This window comes from Myotis yumanensis, unplaced genomic scaffold (assembly GCF_028538775.1).
Source record: "Myotis yumanensis isolate MYYU_CA2020_CCGP unplaced genomic scaffold, mMyoYum1.0.hap1 SCAF_10, whole genome shotgun sequence".
Lineage (NCBI taxonomy): Eukaryota > Metazoa > Chordata > Mammalia > Chiroptera > Vespertilionidae > Myotis > Myotis yumanensis.
Window position 1 is genome coordinate 31,018,243 of NW_027223761.1, and position 17,188 is coordinate 31,035,430.

The 17,188-nt window shown below is 47.1% G+C and overlaps 1 protein-coding gene and 1 pseudogene across 3 annotated transcripts in view; one reads left to right on the top strand and one right to left on the bottom strand.

Annotated features, from left to right (window-relative positions):
* Positions 1–3,209: 3,209 nt before the first annotated feature.
* On the bottom strand, positions 3,210–3,309 carry LOC139019085 (U6 spliceosomal RNA; annotated as a pseudogene).
* A 6,107-nt stretch (positions 3,310–9,416) lies between these two features.
* The window catches only part of PLEKHA7 (pleckstrin homology domain containing A7), a 203,080-nt gene continuing 195,308 nt past the window's right edge, over positions 9,417–17,188 (top strand). The window contains exons 1-3 of one of the 3 annotated variants that reach the window (XM_070428234.1): positions 9,417–9,631; positions 9,732–9,808; positions 9,899–9,956. In XM_070428234.1, the coding sequence (XP_070284335.1) occupies positions 9,417–9,631; positions 9,732–9,808; positions 9,899–9,956 (350 nt within the window). The remainder of the gene's footprint in view (positions 9,632–9,731; positions 9,809–9,898; positions 9,957–17,188) is intronic. The other 2 variants (XM_070428236.1, XM_070428235.1) reach the window with 2 other exon arrangements.

Genomic DNA, 17,188 nt, shown 5'->3' on the forward strand with positions numbered 1-17,188 from the left:
TCCTGCTCTCCTAGCATCTACTATTCTAGTCCAGGGGAAGGCACTTTGGCAGATCTGGGGTCTCAGCCTGGGCCCCCCCGCATTGGCCCTCACACCCCACCAACAGTGCTCAAAGATTGGGGCAAGGCTGGTCCTCCAGGAAGACTGACGAGGTATCTTTGAGGATCTTTAGACAGAGCCCCTCCTGTATTTCTCCAGCTAACAGGTTGCAGTGCTGGAGATGCCATCATCGGAGGGTCTGGCACATGATTTGAGAGCCTACACTAATATACTTATTAATGAACAAATACACAAAGATTCAAAGATCATTACTGGTTTTTGTAACTCGTAAAGCCCTAGGCTAACTAAAGTGTTATTATTTATGCAAATCACCCCTGAGCTCTAACCGCCTCTAACTCAGGATCAGGGGTTATGGGTTACAAACTCCTTTGCCTCTACAACCACATTGGAGCAACGCTGGAATGCAGAAATTATTAAACTCCTCTTTGTCTGTTTCCTCTTATAAAAATGGATGTCAAGTCCCTTGTCCAAGGTCAAATGGCCGATGCAAGGCCACCGTGGCTGGACACTAGATTTTAGAAACAGAAGGGTGTTATTTCTTCCCAATTTCTCAAAGCAGCCTGGGGCGCGACACTCTCAACCCCGCTGAAGGACTGTTCTCTGACCTTTGAAAGCAAGATGAAGAATGAATGGGTGGGGGCTGGAAAGGAAAGACTGAGTGTGTGTGTGATGAGGCCTGGAATACATGGCAGGAGTGCCACTGAGAAAGGTGAACTGGGATCGGGGGTGTGTTCAGTTAGCTATTCAGGTGATAAGACTCAGGTCCCTCACCTGGGGGAAGAGCCCAGGTCTGTCAGTGCCTCTGCCCTGTTTTCTCCATCCTGCACTTCCCCTCAGGGGTGCTGTGTGAGGAACCTTATCTAGAAGAGGAGGAGGTTGGGCCAAGTAGGCTCCAAGCCCCCGCTGGGCCTGCCACGCTAAGTCTGAAAGCAGGTGAAGCGCCTGGCCAGTGTTGGTTGAATGTCCACTCATGAACCAAGAGGTTCAATTCCTGAGATTGCTGGCTCCATCCCTAGTGAGGCGTGTGTAGGAGGCAGCCGATTGATGTTTCTCTCTCATCAATGTTTCTGTCTCTCTGTACCCCTCCCTTCCTCTCACACACACAAAAAATCAATTAAACAAAAGTGGGTGAAGCTATTCAAATCTCCAACACCTTCAGAAGAGGGACCCTGGGCAGGCAGGGTGTGTGTTTAGAGTCCTGGCTTGAGTCACTTTTCCTACATACAGACTCCTTTCTGGCCTTGTCTTGCTCGAAGATTGGAAATCAGGTGTAAATGTAAGTCATCTGGGCTGGGCCCAACCTGCTCATTTCTTCTTTCAGCAACATGCTCTAAACCAGTGGTTCTCAACCTTGGCTGCACATTAGAATCACCTGGGAATCTTTTTAAAATCCTGATTTCTGGGCCTCATCCTCCGGAAATTCTGTGTCTTTGTTATTAATGTTGTGGCCCCACCCCATAACAAAGACACAGAATTTCCGGAGGATGAGGCCCAGAAATCAGGATTTTAAAAAGATTCCCAGGTGATTCTAATGTGGAGCCAAGGTTGAGAACCACTGCTCTAAACCCTTACAATGGCCCTGGCTCCCCTCTTCCCTCCCACCCACCCATCCAATCCTTCCCTCCCACCCACCCATCCAATCAATAAGTATTTATTGAATATTTGTCAGGTGCTGTTTTACGCTTTGGGATACAACAGCGAACAAAACCAGACATGGTCTCTGCTCTCTTGGAGACTGTAGGACAAAGGAGATGTACCTGGTGCTACAAGAGCGAACCCTGACTGGGTCGGGGAATCTCACCATGGCGGGCAGAGAAGGCTGCCCAGAGGAAGTGACTCTTGAATTGTTATTTGAAGTGAGGGGAAATGAAGTGTGTGTGTGTGTGTGTGTGTGTGTGTGTGTGGTTGGGGGTATTCCAGGCACAGCAAATAGCTTGTACATAGGCTTGTGGCAGAAGGGAGCAAGGTGAGTGTTGGGGAAGGAGAGTGGGCTGAGGAGGAGGAATGGAGGCAGGGGCCAGAGCCACAGGACTTTGTAGGCCTTTTAATGTAACTTTTCTTTGGAGCAACAGGGATAAAGGTGTTTTGTTTTCATTAGCATTTATTTGATGCTGAATTGACTGGGTGGACCTGCCCACCCAAGGGGAGTAGATGCTACCTGGGGAGAGGCAGGCCCGAGAGAGGAGGGACTTCCATCCTGAGGGCGCCCCAGCAGGGCAGCAGGAAGCCAGCTCAAGAGTCCCTCTGCTGGGAGCACCCAGAATGTGCCCGGGGGTCTGGAGGCTCTAAGAATTTAGGTCAGGTTCTGGAGGGAAATGGGAAAACTACTTTAGGTTTGTGTGGGAGAATGCCTGTATAAAGCTGGCGAGGCAGGAATTAAGAAATTAAAATTGCCAGAGGTGCCAATGGGACTGGAAGCTCCAGGCAGGCAGGGAGGGACTGTGTCTGTTTTATGCAAGCAGCTATACTATTAGAGCAGTGCCTAGCACACAATGTGCATGAAATTAACATTTATTGATCAAATGCACAAATGGAGAACCTGTTAGGTGGGGGGAGGGAAGGAAGGAAAGGGGTGGCCAATGTTTTAGTGGAAGACAAAAAAGAAAGGAATTTTTACTTATTGAGCCTACTATTTGTGGGACAATCTATATTTATAAAAACCTAAGTGACCAAAGGACTGGTTGACCAATGGGTTGCTATGACATGCACTGACCAACAGGGGGCAGATGGTCAATGCAGGAGCTGCCCCCTGGTGGTCAGTGTGCTCCCGCAGCCAACCTCCCATGGTCCCTCCCCCCAGCCAGCTGCAGCCCCCACCTCCTGATCTGCCTTGATCGCTGGCCAGGCCGAGGGACCCCACCCACACAAGAATTCATGCACCGGGCCTCTAATATGCTAATAAACCCTTTAAATTCATGATGATGTTTTCAAGTTAGTTTTTTTTATTTTAAGGTTAAAAATATGAAACAAAACAAAAATCTAAAAATAAGTCTCACTGTCATAACAGACCCTCAAACTCCTTCTCAGAGGCTAATAAAGTTTTTTGCATATCTTTTTAGAAATTTCATATGTATATCCCTTGAGGGTCACCTGCTGCTCCCTGCTGCATACAGGATACAGGCCTGTAGTTTTCTTTTCTTTTCCTTTTTTTGTGTGTGGAATGCTTCATGAATCTGTGTCATGCTTGTGCAGGGCCTTGCTAATCTCTTTATTGTTCCAATTTTAGTATATGTGCTGTGAAGAGAGCACTCGTTTTCTTTTCATGTAGTGTCCTTATCTGGCTTTGGTATCAGGGTAGGACTGGCCTAACTAATTAAGTTCGGAAGTGTTCCCTCCTGTTACATTTTAAGGATTGGTGTTAATTCTTCTTTAAGTGTTTGGTGGAATTCACCAGGGAAACTATCTGGATCCTGGGCTTTTCTTTGTTGGGAATTCTTGATTACTGATTCAATCTCAGTACTCATTATTGGTCTGTTCAGATTTTCTATTTCTTCATGATTAAGTCTTAGGGGGTTGTATGCTTCTAGGAATTTATCAATTTCTTCTAGGTTACCCATTTTTTAGTATGTGATTGTTCACAGTAGTTTCTTATGATTCTTTGTATTTCTGTGGTATAGTTGTCCTGTCTCCTCTTTCATTCCTGAATTTATTTATTTATTTGAGGTATTTCCCTTATTTTTCTTAGTCTAGCTAAGGGTTTGGGAGTTTTGGTTATCTTCACAATACCAGCTCTTAGTTTCATTGATCGTTTCTTTTGTTTTTCTGTTCTCTATTTCATTTATCTCTGCAGTGATCTTTGTTATTTCCTTCCTCCTGCTAATTCTGGGCTTAACTTTTTTTTTTTTTACTAGTTCCTTCAGGTAAGGTTCGGTTATTTGAGCTCTTTCTTTTTCTTAATGTAGGTGTGTTATCTCTATAAACTTTCCTTACAATTGCTTTTGCTGCACCCCATAGGTTTTGGTATATTGGGTTTTTGTTTTCAATATATATATAATATATTTTTATTGATTTCAGAGAGGAAGGAGGAGAAACAGAGAGAGAGAAATATCAATGATGAGAGAGAATCATTGATCAGCTGCCCCCTGCACGCCCCCTACTGGGGATCGAGCCCGCAACCTGGACATGTACCCTTGACCAGAATCGAACCTAGGACCCTTCAGTCCACAGGCTGACACTCTTCCCACTGAGCCAAACTGTCTAGGACTTCAATATATTTTTAAATTTCCCTGTTGATTTAGTCTTTGACCCATTAGTTGTTCAGAAGCATGTTATTTAACTTCCACATACTTGCGAATTTTCCAGCTTTCCTCCTGTTATTTTTTGTCTCAAACCATTGTGGTCGGAAGAGATACTTAGTATGATTTCAATCTTCTTAAATTTGGTAAGATTTGTTTTGTCACATACCATAATCATCTATCTTAGAGAATGTTCCATGTGTTCTTGAGAATGTGTATTGAATTGCTATTGAATTTCTATAAATGTCTGTTAGGTTCATTTGGTCTAATGTGGCATTCAAGTTTATTATTTCCTTATTTATTTTCTGTCTGGAGAATCTATCTATTGTTGAAAATGAGGTATTGAAGTCCCTTAATATGATCATAGTCTATTTCTCCCTTCAGATTTGTTCGTATTTGCTTAATATAGTTAGATGTTCTGATGTCGGGTGCATGTATATTTATGACTGTTTTATCTTCTTGATGAATGGGCCTTTTATCATTACACAATGACCTCTTTGTCTCTTGTTAGCATTTTAGGATTAAAGTCTATTTGTCTGATATAAGTATAGCTATTCCTGTTCTCTTTTGTTTCCACTTGCATGGAGTATCTTTCTCCATTCCTTCACTTTGAGCCTATGTGTGTCCTTACAGCTGAAATGAGAATCTTGTAGGAGGCATATAGTTGGGTCTTATTTTTTTTTATTTATCAAGCTGTTCTATGGCTTTTGAGTGGAGAATTTAGCCATTTGCATTTAGAGTAATTATTGATAGGCAAGTACTCACTAATGCATCTTATTAATTGTTTTTGGCTATTTTAGAGTTCATTTGTTCCTTTATTCCTCTCTTGCTGCCTTTCTTTGTAAATCGATGATTTTCCATTATGCTTTGATTTCCTTCTCTTTATCTTTTGTGAATCTACCATAGGTTTTTGCTTTATGGTTACCATGGGGCTTACATATAACATCTTACAGATATAATAGCATATTTTATGCTGATAATAATTTAACTTTGGTCACATATAAAAACTCTACCTTTTTATCTCCTTTTTTGTTTTTGATGTCACAACTGACCTCTTTTTATACTGTGTATTAATAAATTATTGTAGTTAGTTATTTTTAGTACTCTTGTCCTGTCTCCTTTATATTAAAGTGGTTTACACACCATCATATTACATTATTAGAGTATGCTGAATTTGTATATATACTTACCCTTACCAGCATATTGTATGTTTTCATGTTACTAATTAGCATCTTTCCATTTCAGCTTGAAGAACTGTCAGCATTTCTTGTAAGGCAGGTCTAGTGATGATGAACACCCTTAGCTTTTGTTTTTCTGGGGAATTCCTTATCTTACCTTCATTTCTAACGGATAATTTTGCCAGACAGAGCATTCTTGTTTGGCATTTTTTTTTTCTTTGACCATTTTTAATACATCATCCCATTCTCTCCTAGCCTGTAAGGGTTTTGCTGAGAAATCTGCTGACAGCTTTACAAGTTCCTAATAAGTTACAGGCTTCATTTCTCTCCTTGCTTTTAAGATTCCCTCTTTGCCTTTGATTTTTGGCAGTCTTATTCTTTTTGACAGTCCTGGAGAGGACCTCTTTGAGTTTATTTGGTGACTTATGAGTTTCATGTACTTGGATATCTAAATCTTTCCCCAGATTTGGGAAGTTCTCAGCCATCATTTTCTTTAAATAAACTTTCTGCCCCCTTTTTCCTCTGGAACTCCAATAATTCACAAATCATTTCTTTTGATGGTACCCCATAGTTCATGTAGGCTTTCTTTTTTTTTTTAATATATTTTATTGATTTTTTACAGAGAGGAAGGGAGAGAGATAGAGAGTTAGAAACATTGATGAGAGAGAAGCGTGGGTCAGCTGCCTCCTGCACACTCCCCACTGGGTATGTGCCTGCAACCAAGGTACATGCCCTTGACCGGAATCGAACCTGGGACCCTTCAGTCCGCAGGCCGACGCTCCATCCAGTGAGCCAAACCAGCTAGGGCTGTAGGCTTTCTTTACTCTTTTTCATTCTTTGTTCTCCTCTGACTAGGTAATTTCAAAGTTCTTGTCTTCTAACTCACAGATTTTTTTCTTTTGCTTGATTCATTGATGTTTTCCATTGCATTTTTTCATTTAATGCATTGTATTTTTCAGCTTCAGAATTTGTTTGGCTTTTTTTATGATTGCTATCTCTTTCCTTTTTAAAAAATGGGTGGTCTTTTAAAATATATATTTTTATTGATTTCAGAGAAGAAGGGAGAGGGAGAGAAACATCAATGAGAGAGAACCATTGATTGGCTGCCTCCTACACACCCCTTATTGGGGATCAAGCCCACAACCCCGGCATGTGCCCTAACTGGGAATCAAACTGTGACCTGGTTTATAGGTCAATGCTCAACCACTGAGCCAACCGACTGGGCTGTTATCTCTTTCTTAAAGTTCTCATTTTGTTTAGTATTGTTTTCCTGATTTCAGTGAATTGTCTTTTTGTATTTTCTTGTAGCTCATTAAGTTTACCTAAAATAGCTAGTTTGAATTATTTATCAGGTAAATTGCAGATCTCCATGCGTTTAGGATGGCTTACTAGAAGATTATTGTGATCCATTGGTGGTGTCATGTTTTGTTGGTTTTTCATGTTCCTTTGTGTTGCTATGTTCACATTTGAAAGAGCAGTCACCTCCTCTAGTCTTTACTAACTACCATCTTCCATGCACCCAAACTTGTATTTTTTGCTCTAGTGGTATGCTGGAACTTTTCCACTGGAAAATTGGACTTCCACAAAGACTCCCTCACCTCTGGGGGATTGTCAGACGATGATTTGCAGGGGCTCCTCGACTGCAGCTGAGAGGGACTAGAGTCAGTTCATGGGCCATAGCAGTGTCCACAGCCAGGATCAAGGTCTGTGTGCCTACTGCCCGATGCATATGTGGGTAAAACTCCTCCTGGTTTCTTGGCATATGGTACTGGTCCCCACAGCTCCCACATAATACTTTTGTCCGTGGATGGATGCCAAATTTTATTGTTGAGGAGGAGACACAAACAAGGGAAATCTTAATCATGACGCTCCCTATATATAATAGTAGCATACCATATCATAGTTCCGCATCTTGCATTTCACTTAATATCTTAGAGACCGTTCTATAGCAGTACCTAGAGATCTAGCTCATTTTTTGTAACAGCTGCATCCTAGGAATATGTCATAATTTAATTAACCTGTTTTTTAAAATTGAGGTATACTTGACATACAAATATATAACGATGAGATGTTTGTACTAGCATATGTTATGAAATATCACCACGGCAAGTCTAGTTAACATTCATCACCATACAAACCTGTTCTTTTCTGAGAGACATTTAGATTGTTTCCAGTTTTTCCTAACTATTGCCAATGCTGCAGTGAATAATGTAGCACCAACGCCTTGGTGCCCGTGTGAGTATTAGTGCAGGATAAATTTCTAGTAGTGGAATTGCTAGGTCAAAAGGCATATGCATTTAAATTCTAATGGCTTTGAACAAACTATCCTCAAAGAGACAACCATTTTATAGTCCCACCAACAATAAACAAGAACGTCTTTCTCTGCAATGCCCACTTTTGCCAATTTGATACCTAAAAAATGTACCTCACCTTCATTTTAATCTGCCTTTCTCCTATTATGAGGTGGTTGAGTGTCTTTCCATTTGTTTAAAAGCCACTTGTATTGCTTTTTTTGTGAATTGTGTGTTCCTGACCTTTGCCCACTTAATGTATTATTTCAAAATAATGTTTAACAATAAAAGCATTATTTTACCATTGTCATTTGCTCAAGAATCTCCTCAAAGGCAGGAGACCCTCTCACAACCTGTCTGTTCTCAAGGAAGGGCATGCGTATGGCCTCCTTAACATCCCATAACCCTCCCACAACCCCGTGTTTGCTCTCCCCTCCCTCCCCTTCCCAGTCCAATGTGACCGGTCCTTCAGGTGAGCCGAATTCCACCTGTTTGGGATGGCTTTCTGAATAACTAATGCCCACACACTGCCTTGTCTCACTTCTATATGGGTCTCATCTCATCAACCATAGCCTCTGTCCCCAAAGTCTGGGCCTGATATCTCCCCGAGTCCAGCTTCGCCTCTGCCCCTGCTCAGTGTGCAGGGTGTCAGTGTGGAGTGTTTGAGGCACTCATTCAGCTTTTGACTACATGCATGCATCAGGCGCTGTTCCAGGCGCCATGGATATGGCACTGCATGACAGACCAAGGCCCCTCTCCTCCAGCTGACATTTTAGTGAGGGCGGGAGGGGGGTGCTAATAACAACAAACAAGGCAATACAGAAACACACGCGAGTAAGAACGCCAATTCAGTGTACACAGTAATGGAACTGATAGCGAAGGGCCGAGGGGAAGAGTCCCCTCTGGACAGAGGGGTCAGGAGAGGGATCCCCAGGCACTGAGATGAGAGCACAGACCTGACTATGAGAAGGCTCCAGCCCTGGAAAGAACCTTCCAGAGCCCCCACTAGAGGTCCCGCCTGGAGGATCTGCTTCAGACGGAGGAGATACAGCCCAGCCCTCAGCCACTTGATGAAACTTGCAGGCAGAGCCTGTGATCCCTGCAACTTTAGGGCTGTGCATGTGGCGTGTGGGGAGAGGGCTTGCACCCCTTTTCATATTCCAGCTGCAAACTTGGGTAAATGAAACCATGCTTGACCTGGCATTAATAGAGGACCTACTACTTGCAGGGTCCAGTTAAACACTTTACACCACTGTTACTTCATTTAATCTGCACTCCAATCCCGTGTAGTATTTATTATTAACTTTATTTTACAGAGGAAGAAACCGAGGCTCGGAATCTGGAAGGAACCTGTTTAGGTTTCCATGGTACAGAAAGAAGTACAGGTCCCAGAGACAGGGTGGGGTTTACAGGAACATTCGGGGTGCACCCCGTTTCCGGAGTTTGCCCCTGGGGCCCCGACAGCGGCCCCCGCCCCGCCCGAGTCTCTGGGGCCAAGGGGCGCACGGCGGGCTGGGGGCGGGGAAGTCCGGGGACAAAGGCCGCGGCCACCGCGTCGGGCGGGCCGGGGCGGCGGCGAACTGCTGCGGCCGTCGGGACCTGCGGACGCCGGGACCTGGCCACGCGCCCGCGCCGGGGGTGTCCGCACGGCGATGGAGCGCCCCGGGGGGCCGCCCGAGCCCGCGCAGGCCGAGCCCGCCGGCCCGCCGCCCGCACCGCCCCCTCCCCCGCCCCCGCTCCCTCCCGCCCGCCCCGCGGCGGCTCCGAGCTCGGCGAACATGGCGGCGGCGGCGGCGGTCGGGCGGGACACTCTACCTGAGCACTGGTCCTACGGCGTGTGCCGGGACGGCCGCGTCTTCTTCATCAAGTGCGGCGCGGGCACGCGGGGGCGCGGGGCGGGCGGGGCGCGGGGCCGGGCGGGCGCCCCCCGGGGGGCCGCGCGCTAACAGGTGCACCTCTCCCCGCAGTGACCAGCTCCGCCGCACGACCTGGCTGCACCCGCGCACCGGGGAGCCCGTCAACTCCGGCCACATGATCCGCTCAGGTGGGCGCGGGGCCGGCGGGATGGGGAGCCCCGGGGGGGCGCGCGCCTGGGCGGCCAAGTTTGACCTGAACTTTTCTCGCGTCTCCGCAGACCTGCCCCGCGGCTGGGAGGAGGGCTTCACGGAGGAGGGCGCCAGCTACTTCATCGAGTGAGTGACCGCGCCTCCGCCGCGCTCGCCCCCGTGCCGGGTGGGGGGTCCCGTGCGTTCCCGCTGCGCGTCCGCGCCCCCTCCTCCCGCGCGGGTCCCGGGCGAGTTGGCGCGCACAGCGCCGCGGCCGCCGACGCGTGGGTTTTGTTTGCCCGAGTGGTGAGGCGGGCGGCTGGAGGGAGGCGGGGTGCGGTACCCACCTCCGCGAGGGCTCCTGGGCGGGGGTCCGGGATCCGGCCCGCTGCGGGGGGTCGGCCTGCAAACTGCGCCCTGGACCTGGCATTTGGGTTGGCTTCGGGCGCTGGCGTGAGGGGTCGGATACGCCTCCCTTTGGGGGTCTCCCGTGGCACCGGGCTGGGAACGGGATGAGCAGGGGTGAGGAGAGTGGACTACGAGTTCCGTCCGGGCTCCGAGAGCCGGGGGTGGAGTGGGTGGTGAGGTGCGCGGGAAAGAGACGAAGGGACTCTCTTTGGGGTGCGGTGGGTTTCTCTGCAGCCCCGTTCTCGGCGATGGTAGTGGAGAGTTGCAGCCGCATCCCACCCCGACCCTCCTGCGCCGACCCGCGGGGCAGCGATGGGGGCGGGGAGGGGAACCGATGAGCCAATGATGTTACTCGAACGCTGCGCGTCTGCTGAGCAGAAGCTCAAAGAGGACGGTCACACGGCCTCCGCTTCGTTAAGCAGTAGCTTTTCCTAAAAAACCCAGAGCCTTGCCCCGCAAGCCAAGTTATCCCCGACCTGGGTCTGTAGAGGTGAAACCGAGGCGCCGTTCAGACGCTAACACCGGTAGAGTTTTTACTTTCCCGCCGCGGGCTATCCCCGTGTTGCAGCGCATCTGCCCCTGCCTGCTCACCACCGCGCTGCACGAGGTCAGACACCGCTTTTGATCCTTTGCCCCAGTGCCTGGTACGGAGTAGGCGCTCGGTAGATGTTTGTTCACTGAATGAGTGAGCTAGCTTCAGGTCTGTCTGGACGGACGGTGGTCTGGCTAATATTTAGTGTAATTTTGGGGACTGTGAGTCGGAAATCCTTTTTTTTCACCGACTTGAAAACTGCTAGTCGGCAGCGGGCCAGCATTTTGGAAGCTCAGATGGTCCCGTAAAGTCGTGGAGCCCCTCTCCCTCCTGGGCTTGCTTGGGCTCTTGTGGGAAGGTGAAATCCTGATGAACGAGATGAATAGAAGTGAGCACTAGGACTGTGGGTATGGTTGGCTGTCCTGTGTGTGTGTGTGTGTGTGTGTGTGTGTGTGTGTGTGTGAGAGAGAGAGAGAGAGAGAGAGAGAGAGAGAGAGGGAGAGAGGGGGAGAGAGTGTTGGGGAGCTGGTTGGGATCATTAGGACCTTTTATTAGTGGCCCTCTCTGGCTCATAACTGCATCTGCTGGGATTTATTAGCTATCTCCTGTGTACCACATATTGTTCTAGGCATTGGGACTACAGAAATGAATGAGGTAGCCCTGGCCGGTGTGGCTTGGTTGGAGCGTTGTCGACACTGTGCACCCAAAGGGTCTCGGGTTCGATGCCCTGTTAGGGCACATGCCCGGGTTGTGAGTTTGATCACTGCTCAGGGTGCATGCTCAGGGTACATGCAGGAGGCAACCCATTGATACTTCTTTTTCTCTCACTGTTGTAATGTACCCCGTGAATCACAGAAGGATGCCTCAAGAAGTCACATTTATTGCAGTCTGGGACTATGAGGGGCCATTTTGCTTTCCCAGATCTCATAGTAACAAGATGGTCGCAGCTCCAGGGTTATATAGGCAAAAAATCACAAGGCATTGATTACATCCCAGGGTTTGGAATGAGGAACGTAGTTCGAAAAAAAAGCAGTTTACAGAAGCAGAAACAGCATGTTATCTGGGGCCCTTGGATAACCTGGGTTAAACTTAGGCATGTTATCTAAATTACAGTTTTGGGTCTAGAGCCCTCTGACCTTGGGATAACTGTGATGTCCTTCCCAGGTAAAGGAAAATGTGTTTTCTAAGACCAGTATGACCACAACCCATGGGATATTCACATTACAATCAATAAGGCATTTAATCAAATGGGATGATTTATATAATTCAGAAAATCAAAATAACCTGTCCATTGTTAAACAAAGCAAATAGGTACATAAGCTGAACAGCAGGGTTAAAGTTAAACTATAATTTCTACCTGACATGGTTGCTACCATACTTCATCACATCCATGCTTCTCTCTCCCTCTCCCTTTCTCACTCTCTAAAATCAATTTAGAAACACAAAACACACATCCTAAGGTGAGGATTTAAAAAAATTTATTAAAAAAGGAAGTGAATGATGCAGACATGGAACTTACAATGTACTGGGGAAGGGAGGGAGTAGAAAATCCTATTTAATAAAAGGCTAATATGCAAATGCACCGAACATCGGATGACCAGTCGTTATGACAGGCGCTGACCACCAGGGGGCAGATGCTTAATGCAGGAGCTGCCCCCTGGTGGTGAGTGCGCTCCCATAGGGGGAGCATCACTCAGCCAGAAGCCCTGAGCCGGGTTCAAGGCTGGCAGCAGCAGCAGCAGCAGCAGCAGCAGCAGCAGCAGCAGCAGCGGTGGGGGAGCCTCTCCAGCCTCCAGGGCAGTTGGACATATCCCAAGGGCTCCCAGACTGTGAGAGGGCGCAGGCTGGGCTGAGGACCCCCCTTCAACCTCCCCTCCCCCCTCCAGTGAGTGAATTTCGTTTATCGGGTCTCTAGTCAGTAAATAAACAAACAATAATATCAGATAGTGAGCAGTAACTATGCAGAAAGTTAAAATAAGGTGATATAAAGTGTCTGAGTGGTTTGGTTGGATGGGAGGTTAGGTGTGGTGTTTCTGAGTAGATGACTTTTAAGGTAAAATATGAATAACAAAAAAGATCCATTGTTATGTTGAGGAGGGAACAGCCAGTGCAACGGCTTTAAGGCAACAAAGAGCTTCAAATTCAAGGAGCAGAAAGGCCAGTGTGGCTGGAAGGTGGTGAACAAGGGGGACGGTGGCAGGAGAAGCCCTTACAGACAGGAGGGAGTAAATGGTGTGAGGCTCAACCACCGAGCCACGCCGCCTGGGCCCACCTCTCCTAGTTATTGTTTCTGTCTCTTCCATGAAGTTCTAGGCAAAATCTTGAGCTGAGGGATCTGAGGGGTGTGTAGGATCCAAGGTCAGTTTCACAGCCTCTTGCCCTTCATCCCTTTTGTTGTCTCTTCTGTGGCAACTCTGTGAAGTCCCTCATGGTTATCCTTCAGCAAGCCCTGTCTCTACCTACAGGGCCTTGGCAAAGAGGAAAGCAGTGTGACTGTGCCCCTGGGACCCATGGCAGCTGACTTGTTTTCTACCTCATTCTGTGGCGAGTTCTTGAAGACTTAAAGATTTGGGGAGTAATTATTCTCCTTTTCCCCCATAAAAAATATTTTGCTTCAAGGGTGCTTTCTTGGATTTACCATGAGCATTTCTAAATTTTTTATTTTTTTGGTGTGGGGAGTTCAGTGAGAGGGCTCAGAGAGAGGGATAAAGCGTCGGCACCCCTGATTTTATTTTCGCCAGTGGATCCTTGCCTGGAAGTTGTGCGAGGGGTTCAGGATGCATCAGTTGCTCCTGATAGTTAGCAGATACTGGAATACTCTCCAGAATCCATTTCTTGAAGGAGAACACCAGAGCTAAGGCAGGTGGATTTTAGTTTTTGTTTCTGCACTTTGCATTCAACTGTGGATTAATTAGGGACAACATGTTATGAGGAATCTACTCCTGGTTCTCCCAGTTCTAGACTAGGTGATGCTGACTTGTACTTCAAGACTTCTCTACTTTCCCACGAGTCCCTTAGCCAGGTAGCAGGACATGATAGCAGTTGTGCCATTAACAGCAGCAGCAATAATAGTGGTAGCGATTATGTAATAGCATCATATTTTTGAGTCCTTGAAAAATGCCAGGAGCTGTTTTTAACTGTTACCTGATTTAATTCTTGCAACAACTTGATGAAGTAGGAACTGTTAACTAGTTCCATTTTTTCCTACGTGGAAACCTGTAATAATCCCAGTCATTCCAACAGCAAAGGCAGTTGGCTTTTTCTGGTATCTTTTCCTACTTTATCCTTATGACAGCCCCTAGAAGCCGCAGAGCTGGGGTTTGTCCTGTTCTTCAGATGATGAAATTCAGGTCCATGAAGGATCAGTGATTTTCCCAAAATGTCAGAGCTGGGACCAGAACCGTGGTCTTCAGTCTCTGGTATGGTAACCATGGTAGTCATGGTGGCTTCTACCCCAGGTCACAGATGAAAGCCAGCATTGATACCTGAAGGAGCTCCATGCCATGTACTGCTGCTCCGACTCAGGCTGCCTGAGGCTCAGGGGGCCATTCCCCTGCTTCGTTTCTGCTGGGGACTGAGGTGCCCTGGAAAGGCAGTGGCCCTTGGTCTCCTCTGCTGATTGGTAATGGTGCATGTCTCTGATTAGTAAGAAATGGAAGACATTAATTATTACCTAGTAAAGACAGTCTGGCAGACACAGCCTTTCAACAGGAGACCCCTGAGGGAGAAATTCTTACAGAGGCCTCAGGAACTAGAGTGCTATGTTGGACTGGCTTCGGGGGTTTTGGGGAACCCCATGGGTTGGGTTCTCCCTACAGCAGTTTTGAATAGATCCTGCGTCAAAAAGGAGAAGGAATGGCAGAGAGGAGGGGGTTTTGCTACCCTGCCTGTGCAAGGTTGCTTCTTGAAGGCAGAACCCAGTTCTCCACCTCTGAGATTGGCACCCATCCCAGCACCGGGCACTAAGTAGGCAATTGGCATTTATTGAAGCAGCAGTGTTTAAGGGACCCAGGGAGTTCAGCAGGTATCCCAGGTCTTGGAAAACTTATTGGGGAGAAGATCAGGATGGGGGTGGTGGTGGGGGGGAGACCAGGCAAGGTCAAAGAAGCGAAGCAGCCAGGAACGCACCTGTCAAGTCTGGTGCCTGGAGCCCAGGCTTTTTGTATGCAGTTTCTGGCTGTCAAGAACAGCACACAAAGCAGGAACCTGGCCTCTGGCTTCATAACCTCACGACCTCATGCTCTGTATCTGGGGTGTCTGTTGGCCACTGGACCTGGCTGCCCTCCCTCCCTGGTTGCCAGGTCTTGGTCCCCTATGACTTGGCTTCATGTTCCTTAGTTTCAGTTTTGGAGCCTGCAGGGCCACCATTGTAGGTGTCGGTCCCCTGTGGGTGCACATCCCCAACTGAGGGCAGTGAGGCGCTTAGGAAGGCATTTCTGAGGGCTGGAGTAAGGCTGCTTTCCCACTCCCTCCCCAGCCCTTTTCCCCACAGCAAGGCCTGGGGGCAGGACTGGCTCCAGAATTTGCATGGCCCAGTGCAGAATGAAAGTGCAGGGCCACTTGTTCAAAAAGCCAGAAAAATAAGGGCATTAAAATAGAAAACGTTCCCTTTCTCCTGCAGTCTGTCCCTCTGCTGGTCATGGTGTTTTTATTTACTATTTAATGTCTTTCGGAGTAAAAAGCGGTTTTTAATTATTAGCATAAATCTTGTGATTCATCTCTGTATTGTGGACTATAAAATTTTAAACCAGCTGTCAGGGCATTGACTTCATAGGCTGAATCACCACCACAGGCATCACTCTGAGCGGTGCTCAGGCCCCTGGGACGAGAGTGAGGAGCGGGGAGGCTGGGTGGGCCGTGGGGCTCCAGGAGGCTGGGAGTGGGCAGTTAAGAACCTGTCCCAGGGAGGCAGGGAGTGGGGACTGGCGTGAGCCAAAGCGTCACGTCTCCTTCAGAAGGGTTACCCTTCCAGAGATAATGCTAAATATCTAGAGTGTGTGTTTGCATTCAGCAAACCCATTTCTGAGTCTGACATTAGAGGGAGGGAGGAAGAGTTGGGGAGTGAAGGTTGAGCCAGGGGTGTAGAATGTCCAGGTTGGGACCCCACCTGGTGTAGACACCAGGTAAGTGTAGAAGGCCTTCAGGAAAGCCTCTGAACACTGGCGGCCCGGGAAGCCACCGCTTTAGGTTTAATTGTGCTGTCAGCCAAGGGACGGTCTCTGGGCCACCCCAGGGCCACCCCAGGAAGAAGTCCGTCCTGACTGCCACATTTTCCTCCCCAGGCAAATGTTGAACTTTACGTTAGTGAAATTTGTCTTGCAGAGTGCCAACCTGTTGGTTCATTTAGTTGTCATCTTTCTCATTGAAGTGCTTCTGGGAACAGCAGTCCCAGAAGCTCTATTTCAAACCAGAGAGCAACCATTCCACAAAGAAGTTCTGGGAAGCTCGCAGCTTACATGCATTTAAAAGGGAAATTCTGAACCCTCTTGTTGCAAGTTAAGAAGGTTCTCCCAGCTTGGCAAGTTTTGGCGGAATCCCACTTTGCCTTGCGTTTCCTGGTTGTTTTATCAAGGGTGAAAACTGACTCATGGCTTGAAATGTTAGTTAGGTTCTGTGCCGAAGGAACAAGAGCGGCGTTGTGCAGAAAGCCGGAGGAAGGATTAAGGGCCATGATTTGTACCAGGTCTTAAAACCCTCCTGGAAAAGATCTGGGAAACCTCTTTAAGAAACGGGTTGCCAGTTGCTTTTGAAGGCCCTTTTTTTTCTTTTTTCTTTTTTCAGAGCCAGACAGGAGGTGGGTTGGGGGGAAGAGGTGTCAGCTCCTGTTCGCAGTGCTGTGTGTGTGAAGAGGGTGGCTGTAGGTTTCTTGTGCACCGATGGCCATCTTTCCATTCTCTTACTTACAGAGAATTTTGGGTTTCTTAAATGGAAGATTTTGGAAAAAGGAGTTTATTTCAATTTTATTTTTCAATTACTGTTGACTTCAAGATTGTATTAGTTTCATATCAGTTCGGTAAAAATTAAATGTTGGATGAAATCTAGTGTTGATGAAGATATTGGGAAATGAGCAATTTGTACATTATTGATTAGGATGTAAATTTATGCAAACTTTTTTGGAAAAACAATTTACAATATCTATAACAAATTAACTACTTATACATTTTGAAAAAAAAGATATTGTATTCATTTCGGGTATACTGCATAGTGGTTAGACATTTATATGATTTACAAAGTGATCCTCCTGGTAAGTCTTGCACCGACCTAACACCATACATAGCTATTACAATATTGTTGACTATATTTTCTATTCTGTAGTTTACATCCCCATGACTATTATGTAACTGCCAATTGTGCTTCTTCTTCTTCTTCTTCTTTAACATATATTTTTATTCATTTCAGAGAGGAAGGGAGAGGAAGAAATAGAAACATCAATGATAAG